At 48.4% G+C, this 14335-nt stretch overlaps 1 protein-coding gene across 6 annotated transcripts in view; it reads left to right on the plus strand.

The window, feature by feature from the left end:
• The first annotated feature begins 1514 nt into the window (after nucleotides 1-1514).
• Nucleotides 1515-14335, plus strand: part of ACSBG1 (acyl-CoA synthetase bubblegum family member 1) — a 31431-nt gene continuing 18610 nt past the window's right edge. For 2 of the 6 annotated variants that reach the window (XM_028706560.2, XM_028706562.2), the window contains exons 1-5: nucleotides 1515-1749; nucleotides 3452-3534; nucleotides 7838-8055; nucleotides 8600-8688; nucleotides 10207-10327. In XM_028706560.2, the coding sequence (XP_028562393.2) occupies nucleotides 1727-1749; nucleotides 3452-3534; nucleotides 7838-8055; nucleotides 8600-8688; nucleotides 10207-10327 (534 nt within the window). In that variant the 5' untranslated portion in view covers nucleotides 1515-1726. The remainder of the gene's footprint in view (nucleotides 1750-3451; nucleotides 3535-7837; nucleotides 8056-8599; nucleotides 8689-10206; nucleotides 10328-14335) is intronic. The other 4 variants (XM_028706561.2, XM_028706563.2, XM_028706564.2 and 1 more) reach the window with 4 other exon arrangements.

A 14335-nucleotide genomic window follows, 5' to 3' on the forward strand; every position in this document is an offset into this window, starting at 1 on the left:
AAGTAGCAAATATTTAAAGAATCAGAAGGGGAAGTTGAGGGAAGTCACAGGATGGAGGGGTTTTGTTTTCTTTTTTTCTCTTTTATATGATAAATGTGTTGAATACTAAATTGTAAAATTTCATATACAAAAATTCGAAAAGAAAGAAAAAGAAAAGAAAAGAAAGAAAAACCTGCTCCTCTTTTGCTGAACCTTTGATTTGCACAAGATGTGTCTGCATCCGCCTCTCCGTGGCCTGCCTCACATGGGCCTTTTTGCTGCATTGGCCAATGAGAGACTGGCTGCCTCAAATCTTGGGGCTTTTGGTTGTGGCACCCTCACCATGCAACTGTCTCCTCGCAGGTGTTATACCGGCTTGCTTAGAATTTGGTATAGTTAGAGAGCTGGCAATCATGTGGTAAACTTTAAAAACAAACAAACACATTCTCTGATATTATATTGAAATTATCTTGGGAATTGTTACTGTTGCAGTGAAATTTTGTGCATTTTTTTAATATTAAAAAGTGATATTTCCCCCCTTCATTGCACACACTTTATTTAGTCATTTTAGGTTATTTATTTAATTTGCATAGTGCTTAAATGTAAATAAAACCTCTAAGTGGTTATGAACTCTACAATTCTATGATATGAAATCATTGGACAGCAGAACAGTAGAGGGAAATGGGGGGGGGGGGCGACGACGACAACACCAAGCATGGTTTCCAATACGAGAAAACTTTTCTGACTCACACACACGGCTTGCAACAAAACATTGCAATGTGAAGTTCCCCTGTTCAGTATTCCTGCCAACCAGCCTGCCATGCCCTTTCCCACAATACTCCATTCCGCCTCCCCCCCCCCCCCGTCTTTTGTTTCCCTCACTTGTCTGCTGCACACTTAGCCAGATCAGCCCTTCTGTTTTGCACCCCTCCTTAAGTTTTTCCCCTCCTCCAAATCTTGGAGTTATCCCAAGCCTGCTGATCCGTCCAAAGGCTCCAGACTTGGAGAATGAGTTTGTGACGAGTATATTGTGAGCGGTAAGCTGCCTCATGGGCTCTTAGAAGCTATGTTAGTCACCCCTAATCTGAACAACATATATGTTGCTGTTGTTTAAGAGCTGGAGGACTTCATTTCACGAATTTTGCACAATAGCTGCAGACTCTCCCATGCTGAGATTAAGCAGTATGAATCTGGGTTTTGAATGATGTGTGCCCCACATTCCATCTTTCTGTCGGTCTGTTGCAGAAATGCCTTAAGAATTTCAACACCTTTTCCCCCGAGTCAGTGACTGAGTTCCAGTTCTGTCCTATAGAAAGAGAACCACTATCCTACAAAATATAATATTCAAATAAGAGAACTGGAATAATTTGAACCAAAGATTAGAAGGGGGGGAGCGAGAGAGAGAGAGAATTTGCATCTTAAAAAGCAGCAGTCTCATTGACATTCTTCTCATGGATATTAAAGAAAGGCAAAGGAAAGTTGTAACTGTTGAACACCATCCAAGCATTGATACATTTTTTAGCATGGTCAGTGAGAAATGGCTCCTAGGAACTCTGAGTCTCCTCCTATTGCATTACGTCTTTGACTAAGAAAGTGACCATTTGCTCTTGGTTTCCTAAGTCGTATCAGCTTATTTCTGCCTGGCCATACAAAACTCTTAGCATATTTGAAGCCAGCATTCGTCTGCCAAAGAAGTGGCACCTCTCCCCCAACTCCCATCAAGGATAAAACAATAAGCGGAGAGAGAATGACCGAAAGCAATGGAATCAGGTAAAGTAATTTTTGTAAATTCGATATTTCTTTCCTAAGAAATGGTGGCTGCAGTCCAATGCAAACTTACCAGCTAGAGTCCTACTGAACACAGCGGGGCTTGCATTTGAGTGAACATGAGGAAGGTTGATTTTCTGTGCATTCTGAGAGCATGGACCTGATTCTGCTCTTGTAAGAAATTAAATGAGTGTTCTCTCACATTCCATGACAACAAGTAGTAAATGTTGTAGATTTCAGCGAACGCTCCCTGTAAATCAGCAGGCTATGGGTTGCTCATTTAAAACTGGTAACAAGGATAACCAAACAAGGAATTCTTTGTCAATGGAAGGACATGGAAGTTTGCGCACCGTTTCTCATTTGCTGACATTGACTTGGGAAAGAGAACTTTTGCCCTTCAGAAAATAGCTACTTTGCACCTTGTTTTTTTTTTTTTTTGAACAACAACAATCAAGCAATAATTTTAAGTTGCTGAACCTTCTAATATTAGCATACTATGTATGTTAGTACATAGATGTGATACTATCCCCCCCCCCCTAAAAAAACAACCCCACACCTGAAACCAGTAAATGGAGAAAATAGAACAGGAGAGAATGAAGTGGGGAAAGTAGCAATTTGCATTCCGACATGGAAACAAGTGCTGCTCAGTTGGGAGTGAAGCCAAGTCATAAGAATGCATGCAGAATGGGGCAGGCAGGGAACGGGAAAAGTTTTGTAAAATCGCAAGGTATTCTGCAAACCACATACATGTACACAAAGCAGCAAAAATTTCTGTTATGGGAGTAAAGAACCAAACAACAAATAAATAATAATAGTAACAACAACAACAACAAAAACAACATAATTTGCACTGATTTTCTATACTAGACACCATTATGATGTTGTTGTTGTTGTTACTATTATTATTTATTTGTTGTTGTTGTTTTTAACCAAGGTAATTCAAAGCAACTTACAACATATAAACAAACACATATGTTGAAACTGTCATAAAAGAAAGAAATCTAAAAGACAGTTCTGTTTTTAAAAGGCAGGATTAGAACATCCCACCCACTCAAGGATAATTAAGAGCCAAAGACCTGGAGAAAAATAATGGTGTCTGATGTGTGACATTGGGAGTGCGGCAAGGCAAGGCACAGCTGGATTGGCTGTGGGGCCCAGTTCCCCATGGGGAACTCAATCATGCAGCTAATCCCCACTCAGAAGGCAGCTCTGCCAACCAAATGCAGGGTGCTTTGCTGGGCATAGAGCTTGCAACGCCCCTTGTGGTTCCCAACTTCTCCCAAACCAGGTCACTGTCAGATAAATTGTCCTGCCCACCTCTCAAAGTTGGCTCACGGGGTGGGAGTTAATGAGCAGGGCCAGCCACCCTGGGCTTACCTGAACAATGAATAAGATTGAAATTATTATGCAGCTCAGGACCACCATACCTCAAGGACTGCCTCTCTCTCTATGAACCTCTGAGGCCCTTCTTTGTGTGCTGCCTCCTTGAGAAATATGGAGGGTGGCAACATGAGAAAGGGCCTTTTTTGTTGTGTCTTCTCAGTTGTGGAATGCTCTCCCCAGGGAGGCTCACCTGGCGCCTTCACTACATGTTGTTAGGCACCAGGTGAAAACATTCCTTTTTAACCACATTTTATGCAAAGCTATCTCCTTTTTTCTTTTGGCGATGTGCTTCTTCTGAGTCCATGCAAAACTCTGCCTACAGACTTTCTTCCCCCTTCTTCAGGAATTTGTCAGAAGCACAGAACAACTGGAAAAATTCTGGAACAGGGCAAGAAGATTCCTCAGGTAAGCATATGTCAGGAAAGGGGATACCCACAATGTAGTCCATAATTGCCTAATTGGGCCTTCTGTGAAAGGGGGGAGTGGAGGAGGACGCACAAGAGGCCAATTAACCTGCTCCAGGTGTAGCACCCATCTTTGCTGCAGGTAAGCGTGGGGGGAGAGCAACTGCTAAAGCGCAGCAAACGCAACCTATTCCTGCGCCTGCAGCGCAACCCAAACCGCCTCCTGAGTGCTCCGGCACTTTCTCCCACATAAGTTGGATGGGAGCCTTCTGGATTTGTCCGTGGTAACTTTTTATACTGTTAACCTGAGTTTCATACCTCTCCCTGCTGTGTGCACAGAGTTTCAAATGCGGCTCCTTCCCCCTCTTGTGGTCTGCGACCTCTCTTGCTCAAAGCATAATCAGGAAAAAGCCAAAAATGAACTAGTTGCCGGTGTCTGCAGAATAAAGGAGCTTTTGTGGGGACCTAGAATGGCTTTTCTGTTCCTCAACAACTTTGTGCAGGGTTTCGATGGCACTCTGCCATTTCTTGCTATGGGAGCATTTTGCCATTGTTGAACAGAGCCAGCTTTAAAAAGGGGCTTCCTTGCTTCTGGGACTCAGAAGGGCTTCCCCATTGTGTCTGTTCCTCCTTTGTGTGCGGCAACTTCCTCAGTGGTGAGACGAGCCCTCTTGGATCAGACCAAAATCCTGTCTGATCCAGCATTGGGTTCCCTGGGGGGGGGGGGGGGCAGTTTGAATCAGTCTGCATTGAAAGGAAAAACTATTTCTACTTCCCCAAACAGTATTCTCACAGAAACCCAGCCGTCCTTTGAAATTTGCAATTTGTTTAATTTTGCAATGCAGTTTTCCCACCAAATAATACACACAAAAAGGTATATACTGAGGATAAAGTGTGCCACTGGGCTGCATGTTCCTCACCGCTGTCCCACATGAATGCCTTTGTGCATGTAGAAACGTGGCACAGCAATGAGAGGACAAGGCCAGATCCTTTGTCCTGGCTTCAGGAAGTTCTTATATGGAAGAGCATTCAAATATTGTATCTCCCACCTGGTGGGAAAACAAACAAACAAACAAACAAACAAACAAACAAACAAACAAACAAACAAACAAACGGGTTTTGCACCTTCAACAATTCCAAACAAGAGGGACCCTCAGGAATGTCTAGCTCAGGGATATAGAGGCCCCGTTTTGAATGAGCCTTGTTGTGTGGCAGTGGCAATCCAGAGTAGCTCCACCAAAGAGTTTCCAATCCCTTTCAAATCCTCTGCTGCCTTCCTCCCTGACTTCCCTTCCCTGGAAAAATGCAAACTTTCCCTCTGCCTTTCTTTGGGGGATTTGTTCTCCCTTTCCATGCCTTGGTGGCAAAATGATCTTCGCCTTAGTTTTTCTCTCAGCTGAGGATACAGCACATTCCAAAAGGGACTCTCAAACTTTCTTTCCTTCCCGCCTCCTGGCTGAAGTAAGAGTCGAGTAGCACTTCCCCCACCCCTCCATGGGTTAGAAACAAGTGCCGCTCTGGGAGCTACTTGAGAACTAAGTGTGTTGTTGTTGAGCTAAGCCTTGTCCTATTCTGACTGCCAAACCCTCTACCTCCATGCTTACCAAATGTCTGTCTCCCCTCCATGGATCCAAGTCCTCCCTCCCTGCCACTTTCTGGATCCCTTCACTTTGTTGCACTCTAGCACAGCCATGAAATAAAACACATGGCTCTGTAGCACCTCCTCGTTTGGAGGCAGCGATGCATCTGAGTTGCAGCTGCAGGAGAGAGGCTCCTTCTTATGCGTTGCACTTCTGGGCATCCGGCCGTGGTTGGGGGTGGGGGCTGAAGACCTTTTGCTCTTTCTGCAGTGGGGTCTCTGCAATATCCCAGTCTCCAGGGCCCTGGAGTCACCCCACCAACATAAGAGGGGAGCTGTTTAGCCACTGCATGCTCCAAAGTTGAGCATTCAGGAACTCCGAAAACATTCAGTGCCTCCATTTCCAGACAATGGGATGCAGCAAGTTCTGTGACATGCAGTGGAACTTCCAGGAAAATACGACTTAGGTCACTTTGAAAGTGATGTTGGAGCAGCCTGCGGCCTTTGCCCAGTATGTGCACAGCAAATAGCAGATCTTGGTGAAAGGCAACATGTAGCAAGGATCATTCTAATGAATTCCTTCTTCCTCCTCCTCCTCCTCCTCCTCCTCCTCCTCTTCTTCTTCTTCTGTTATAAGATTACTGTATCATCTTAGAAGGTTGCACAATCTTAGAAGGGTCATGGCTGTGACTATTGTGAAGGACCCCACACTTCTGAATTTGCTACCTCACTCCTGGTGTTGGGTTGGCCTCTGTGCGAAACAGGGCCCTGAACTAGATGGACCTTTGGTCTGAATCTTGGGCTCTTATTATAGAATCATAGAGTTGGAAGAGACCACAAGGGCCATCGAGTCCAACCCCCTGCCAAGCAGGAAACACCATCAGAGCACTCCTGACATATGGTTGTCAAGCCTCTGCTTAAAGACCTCCAAAGAAGGAGACTCCACCACACTCCTTGGCAGCAAATTCCACTGTCGAACAGCTCTTACTGTCAGGAAGTTCTTCCTAATGTTTAGGTGGAATCTTCTTTCTTGTAGTTTGGATCCATTGCTCCGTGTCCGCTTCTCTGGAGCAGCAGAAAACAACCTTTCTCCCTCCTCTATATGACATCCTTTTACTGTATATATTTGAACATGGCTATCATATCACCCCTTAACCTCCTCTTCTCCAGGCTAAACATGCCCAGCTCCCTTAGCCGTTCCTCATAAGGCATCGTTTCCAGGCCTTTGACCATTTTGGTTGCCCTCCTCTGGACACGTTCCAGTTTGTCAGTGTCCTCCTTGAACTGTGGTGCCCAGAACTGGACACAGTACTCCAGGTGAGGTCTGACCAGAGCAGAATACAGTGGCACTATTACTTCCCTTGATCTAGATGCTATACTCCTATTGATGCAGCCCAGAATTGCATTGGCTTTTTTAGCTGCCGCGTCACACTGTTGGCTCATGTCAAGTTTGTGGTCAACCAAGACTCCTAGATCCTTTTCACATGTACTGCTCTCAAGCCAGGTGTCCCCCATCTTGTATTTGTGCCTCTCATTTTTTTTGCCCAAGTGCAATACTTTACATTTCTCCCTGTTAAAGTTCATCTTGTTTATTAGCTATGATAAGAATGGAACCTCCATGTACAAATACAGTATACCTCTGAATATCAGGCAGCAGGGGTAAACATTAACAAGAAGTGAGGACTATTGCCTTCAAGCCTGGGCTTCCTGCTGGCAACTGGTTGGCTACTGGGGGGGGGGGCAGGACATTGGCCCCTAATGGATATTTAGATTTACTCAGGAGAGCTCTTACCTTCTTAGCGCTCCAAGCTTTTGTAGTTTTTATTCCTTTAAAAATCTTGACAGTGAGGAATTGCATCTAAATGCCAAATCCCACCTTCTCTATAGCAGAATAAGCTGCCTGTAGAATGGGTGGCAAGCACTGAGACATCATTAATGAGAAAATTGTTATGTGCCGCCTCAATCGCTAAGCATGGAGAAACTTCAGGGATTCCAGGGCTCCGTTTCCTTGGAGATGGTGGTGTCTTGAGGATGTGTGGTTTTAGTTGCACACATATAGAACCTGAGGCTAAGATGGAGGGGCTCACAGCATTAACGCCCCAACAGATGTTGCTTCTCCATTAGTCTCAGCTTGAGAAGTAGCACAGAACAAGCAGGGTTCTGGGTCTCCGGATTCAGTGGCAGACCTTGGCAACTCAGATTTCAGTGGCCCCCTGTGTGATGCCAACCTCTGGTGCCCCCCACCTCTCGCCTTCCATTGGACACCATAGTTGTGGCACCTGCTGCAGTGCCTGCAAGGCTCCCTGCCCTGTGCAACTGAACTGGCCTAGATCTGCCTCTGCCTGCTTCCAGCTCAGCTCTCTCCCCCCACTCTACCCACAGTTCTCCTCCCAAGCAGCTAGTGGGGGTGGGAGTAAAGGCCACCCAATAGCCTGGAGGGCAGTTAGCTTTTACAACTGAGCTCGGGTTTTTTAATATGCTGATGAAGACCCTTAGGTGGCCCCCTAAGGTCACTTAGCCTTACAAAGAAACCTGTCTGACCAGTCCAGCAACTTCCTCCATGAGATTCCAGTCCTCCCTGGGCCCAAGAGCCCAAGATCTGGATGGGACCCAGGGCATCATACAGACTGGCCCCGCTCCTGCAAAACACAAGAGAATATTTCATTGTCTGCATGGAGATGCATGGGTGCTGCAGCAGTCTTCTATTTCTCTGCCTGTTCCCCAGTGCCTCTCTGGACCACGTCTGCTGATGGGCTGGTTAAGCTGAGGATGGACCCCACATGTCTGCAAGCTCCCATAACTGTTCATCAGATGTTTCAAGAATCCTTAGAGAAATATGGGTCTCTCAATGCAATGGTCAGCAAGAAGGATGGGGAATGGGAAAAGATCACCTTTGCTGAGTATTACAACTATTCTCGCAAAGCAGCTAAAAGCTTCCTGAAGGTAAACTTGGGGGGCCTGAAGCGGGAGATCCAAAATGCTGTCCTTTGGGGTGTCGCTCTTGTGTGGTTGCTTTTCAGAGTAATTTTTAAAGCTTAAGGAGAGGTGTGAATAATAAGGCCACCCAATAAGAACAGACGAGCATCCTAGGAGGGTGGGCAAGTCCCTGGCAGGAGGACCAACAGCCCCAACGTTGAGAGCAAGCCTGAGAGATGTCTGGTCCAGAAGCTGTCTGTGTCCCGGGGGGGGGGGGGTTACTGATGTGCCAGTGGGCCAAGCTCATAGTGTTTCTATTAGTGTTTCAAGCCCTAGCAACTTGGGACCAGCTGACCTACAAGATGGCCTTACAAGACTGCTTCATTCTGCAGAACTGGCACTATTGTAGGTGCCACATAATCCCAGTTCCACATGTGCTGGAAACTGATCTTTTAGTGCAGCAGCACCTGCACGCTGGAACTTCCCACCTATTGACCTCAGGCAGCATTCAGACTCCTATTTCTTTTGCAAAAAATTATGCTTTATCTTCTCTCTCTCTTTCTCTCTCCAGCTTGGCCTTGAGCGATTCCACAGTGTAGCGATACTTGGGTTCAATTCCACAGAATGGTTCATTTCAGCCGTGGGAGCTGTTTTTGCTGGGTAAGCTTTGGAGGAGGCATACAGGACTTATTTCAGGCACTGTTCAGCCAACCTTGCTTTGCAAGATCAGAAACAAAAGGAACCACCATTTATTCCATTATGTCACCACCTCACCAGTATTTCATTTCATTTTTTTTTACTCTTTTCTTATACTGATAGCTCACCTTTCTTCCAGCTTGGAACCCTGAGCACAAGTGCTTAGCTTTTGCAAGACTATATCCTGTGGAACACATTCTATACTGTAAAGCCAGCGATGTGGAGCCTGTGGCCTTCCAGATGTTGTTGGACCCAACACTCATCAGCCTAGCCAATGGCAGGGGTCAGAGTCCGGCAACACCTGGGTGGTCCAGAGGTCAGGGTAAGGGACCCCTGACCATTAGGTCCAGTTGTGGCCAACTCTGGGGTTGCGGCGCTCATCTCATTTTATTGGCCGAGGGAGCCGGCGTACAGCTTCTGGGTCATGTGGCCAGCATGACTAAGCCGCTTCTGGCGAACCAGAGCAGCACACGGAAATGCCGTTTACCTTCCCGCCAGAGCGGTACCTATTTATCTACTTGCACTTTGAGGTGCTTTCGAACTGCTAGGTTGGCAGGAGCAGGGACTGAGCAATGGGAGCTCACCCCTTTGCAGGGATTCGAACCGCCAACCATCCGATTGGCAAGCCCTAGGCTCTGTGGTTTAACCCACAGCGCCACCCGCATCCCAAGAGGTCAGGGTAGAAGACTCCAATTTCCAGTGTTACTTGCACTGTTTCCATTACACTGCTGTTTAGTTTCCAACAAAAATTACATCACTGGGCTTGCTGTCCACTGTGGTGCAATTAGCTGCATTGTTATTATTATGTGATATTCCATACCGTTAGTTTCAGTGTGAAAGAAACACAATGACAATGGGTGTATATCATCCATTATGTGTTGATTTGTGGACTGAAATCAACAATAACAGTAAATACAGTCCATATGCATCAGACTGATTTCCATTCTGGACACAGGACGAATGAGTAAACATTGTCAATTTCCACACCAGTTCCTGTCGGCATCCTCCGACCTCCTGAGCCACAGATTCCCCAGCCTTATGAGTAATTCTGGCAGGGTGAGGAAGGAGCCTTGGAGTACCTGGTGTGACCTAAGCCCTTGCAAGGATGGTCACATTTCCTATCTGGACTTGGAATAACCAGCCAGATTACCAGTGTGGCTAGAAGCTGATGCTGGAAGCTGGAGAGGCAGAGGCATCTCTGCTCAGCACTGGACCCCCGGCTGGGGGGGGGCCCTTCCCTGGCAACCTAATGGGGAAGTGACATCTGCTGGAGGGTTAATGCTGTGACTGCCTCCATCCCATGCTCAGTTTGTGTATGGGTGTAAATAAAACCATAGGTCCTAAAGACACCACCGTCTCTGCTGACCTTTGTTGCAAGGAAAGTGCAGGAACCCCCAGAGCCTCTCGGAGACTGAGGTGCACACAACATTGCCAGGAAGCAAAGCTTTCATTTTTTAAAAGTGTCTTTCCCTCCCCTTCCAGCGGCATTGTGACTGGGATCTACACAACCAGTTCTCCTGAGGTCTGCCACTACATTGCTCAGGACTGCCGAGCTAATATCATTGTGGTCGAAAACCAGAAACAACTGGACAAAATCACGCAAGTAAGAGACTCCAGCTTCTTCTTCTTTTTACTGACCTGCACAAGAAAGTTTGTGCCAGAAAGCTAACCCATTCCCAGAGGAATCGACTGGGGGCTGAAAGGCAAGGCTGGTTGCAGCTGGAGAAGGACCATGCTCTGGGGTGAGGCACCTGCTCTGCATGCAGAAGGTCTCAGGTTCAATCCCTGCCACCCCCAGTTAACAGGATCAGATAGCAGGTGCTAAGAAATAACCTTCTGCCAAAGAGCTGCTGCCAGCCAGGGAAGACAATACTGGGCCAGGTGGAGCAGCGCTCTGATCTGTCTGCAGGAGGGCCTTGTTTTCTGGGAAGGCCTGAAGAGCAGAGTCAGGCCTCACTGAGTTGGGTTGTATTCCATCAGCCTGAGCAGCTGCAGATGAGGAGGACACTCCCCAGATCAGCAGACCTTGCACTGGTGCTGGCGAAGGGGAGGCTGTGTGGGTGGTAGTGCCCCCTGGGGGTGGGATCACTTGGCAGGCTGCTGGGAGGCAAGGGGCGGCATTGAAAAGCTGGGCTCACTGGATCAAGTTCATCCATTTTGTTGAATTAATTAAACCAAATACAAGCACCCCCTACTTACTCACATTTTACTTGCATGCAACTGTGTATACGCACAGCACCAGGAAATAGTAAAAAGGTAAAGGTACCCCTGCCTGTACGGGCCAGTCTTGCCAGACTCTAGGGTTGTGCGCTCATCTCACTCTATAGGCCGGGAGCCAGCGCTGTCCGGAGACACTTCCGGGTCACGTGGCCAGCGTGACAAGCTGCATCTGGCGAGCCAGCGCAGCACACGGAAACACCGTTTACCTTCCCGCTATAAAGCGGTCCCTATTTATCTACTTGCACCCGAAGGTGCTTTCGAACTGTTAGGCTGGCAGGCGCTGGGACTGAACAACGGGAGCGCACCCTGCCACGGGGATTCGAACCGCCGACCTGACAATCGGCAAGTCCTAGGCGCTGAGGTTTTACCCACAGCGCCACCCGCGTCCAGCCAGGTAATGGTGGGAGAGAGCTGGAGAGTCCTCATGACTCCCAAGGAGACCCTCCCTGGAGCCTGAAGGGGACAGCAGTGAGAGCAAAGGATGCCCCAGAGAGACCAGTGGTGCAGCGGGGACCATCGGCTGTGGGGAGGACTGCAGGGCCTGCACCCTTCCAGGGCCTTTTCCAGCTGGCCCAGGCCCTCATTTGGAACAAACTTTTGGGGAAGTGTGGGAAGTTGTTCTGCTATTGCTTCCCTGTTCCAAGTGGTTAATGTGTTTTAAAATGTCCTTAAGCAGTCGGTGGCATTTTAAATTTTTCTTTTTTTTCCTCCGTTTTTGCTTTGTTGGGGGTGGGTGGGTGGGATGGATATCTGGTTGGGGATTAATTTTAGTATAATTGTTCTGTTTTTGTTGTTTTATTGGTTGTTGTATAGTTTGCATTTTGTTTTTAAGGGGCGGGATCAGGGCTGCCTGGGAGTGGGGCCCCAGCCAACATGATGGCTGGGACAAGGTCCACAGGGGGGGAAGCACTGGGACATCCGATCTCGGTGATCATGGGCAGGAGGAGGAGTTACGCTAAGACCAGACCGTGTCATTACCGAGGAGGCAGCTTTAGTCGTTGTTTGAAGACTATCCCTGCCTCCGGGTCTCGTCTTGACTGGATGGATACTTGAATCAACAAGGGAAACCCACATGACCTGAAGGTGTTGCTGTGTAATGCCAGGTCAATGATTCATAAGACCACTGCCATCCATGACTTGATCATGGATGGAGGACTTGACCTGGCATGTGTAACAGAGACCTGGTTGGATGAAGCAGATGGGCCTGTCTTAGCTTCTGCTTGTCCACCAGGTGTCTCTTACGCACAGCAACCCAGGTCATGTGGGTGGGGAGGGGGGTTGCAGTGATTTTTAGGAAGTCACTAGCTTGCATCAGGCGTCCTACTGGGAAGACCCAGTTTTCCGAGTGCATGTTCTGGAAGTTGGGCAATAGGGGCAGTACAGGATTCCTTTTGGTGTACCGACCTCCCCACTGCGCCAAGGATTCCCTGCCTGAGCTGCTTCAGGTCGTGGCGGATGTTCTCCTGGAGACACCTAGCCTGGTCGTCCTAGGGGATTTTAACATCCATGCTGACACAACCTTACAAGGGGCCGCTCGGGACTTCGTGGAAAGCATGGCCTCCATGGGGCTGTCCCTGAATAAGTCTGGCCCAACCCATAGCCGCGGACATGCCTTGGACCTGGTGTTTACCTCTATGGATGTTGGTGATCTGACACTAAGTAAAAGCGAAACGAAAGAAGTGCCATGGTCAGATCACTTCCTGGTGCAACTGGACTTCTCCGCGACCCTTCCCCTCTGCAGGGAGGTGGGACCAATTCGGATGGTCCGCCCCCGCCACTTAATGGATCCAAATGGTTTCCAGAGAGTGGCAGGGGATGCTTTATCCCATCTTGATGGCCTTTCAGCTGATTCCCTGGTGGCCCGCTGGAATGCGGAGTTAACCAGGGCTATTGACTGTCTGGCTCCGAAGTGCCTTCTCCAATTGCATGGAGCCCGGACAGCCCCATGGTTTTCTTCGGAGCTGAGGGTGATGAAACAATCGCTGAGACGGCTAGAGCGTTGGTGGCAGAAAACTCATTCCGAATCTGACCAGACACAGGTTAGAGCTCAACGTCGAGCCTACCAAGTGGCGATAGCAATGGCGAAGAAGACTTTCTTCACCGCCTCTATTGCATCTGCAGAAGATAGTAGCAGGAGACTCTTTCAGGTGGTCCGCAATTTAACAGAACCACCTTTACCACCGGGGCCTTGTAAAGACCCCAAGATCTCCTGCAACGATTTTGCAAAGTTTTTTGCAGATAAAATCACTCATATTCGGAAGGAGCTAGACACCACTGTGGGAGCAGGGCTGGGGCGGGAGAGTGCTAGAGCTCTGTCTGGTCAAGTTGTATGGAATCAATTTCAATCTGTTACCCCTGAGGATGTGGACAGGCTGCTTGGACTCGTGAAACCAATCACCTGTCTCCTTGGCTAATAAAAGCAAGCCGGGAAGGGCTGGGCGATGGGCTCTGTGGGGTGGTGAATGCCTCCCTCTGTGAGGGAACATTCCCAGATCCGCTGAAAGAGGCGGTCATTAAACCGCTTCTTAAAAAAACATCTTTAGACCCGGCCAGTATGGCCAACTATCGCCCAGTCTCAAATCTTCCATTCTTGGGCAAGGTGATTGAGCGGGTGGTTGCTGAACAACTCCAGGCATGCCTGGAGGATGTGGACCATTTGGATCCCTTCCAATCGGGATTCAGGCCTCATCATGGGACTGAAACTGCCTTGGTCGCACTGGTCGATGATCTCCGGCGGGCTAGGGATAAAGGTGAGAGCTGTTTCCTAGTTCTGCTGGATCTCTCAGCGGCCTTTGATACAATCAACCATAACATCCTTCTGGACCGTCTAGAGGGGCTGGGAGCTGGGGGCACTGTTATACAGTGGTTCCGCTCCTTCCTCCTGGGCCGTGTTCAGAAAGTGGTGGGGGAGGATGAGTGTTCAGACCCCTGGGCCCTCACTTGTGGGGTGCCTCAGCGTTCCGTCCTCTCCCCCATGCTTTTTAACATCTATATGAAGCCACTGGGAGAGATCATCAGGCGGTTTGGACTGGGTGTCCATCAATATGCAGATGATACCCAGCTCTACCTCTCTTTCAAATCAGAACCAGTGAAGGCGGTGAAGGTCCTGTGTGAGTGCCTGGAGGCGATTGGAGGATGGATGGTGGCTAATGGATTGAGGTTGAATCCTGACAAGACAGAAGTACTGCTTTGGGCGGACGGGGCGGGCGGGTGTGGAGGACTCCCTGGTCCTGAATGGGGTAACTGTGCCCCTGAAGGACCAGGTGCGCAGCCTGGGAGTCATTTTGGACTCACAGCTGTCCATGGAGGCACAGGTCAATTCTCTATCCAGGGCAGCTGTCTACCAACTCCACCTGGTAGGCAGGCTGAGACCCTACCTGCCCGCAGACTG

Source organism: Podarcis muralis, chromosome 14, assembly GCF_964188315.1.
Source record: "Podarcis muralis chromosome 14, rPodMur119.hap1.1, whole genome shotgun sequence".
In the NCBI taxonomy this organism is placed as follows: Eukaryota; Metazoa; Chordata; class Lepidosauria; order Squamata; family Lacertidae; genus Podarcis; species Podarcis muralis.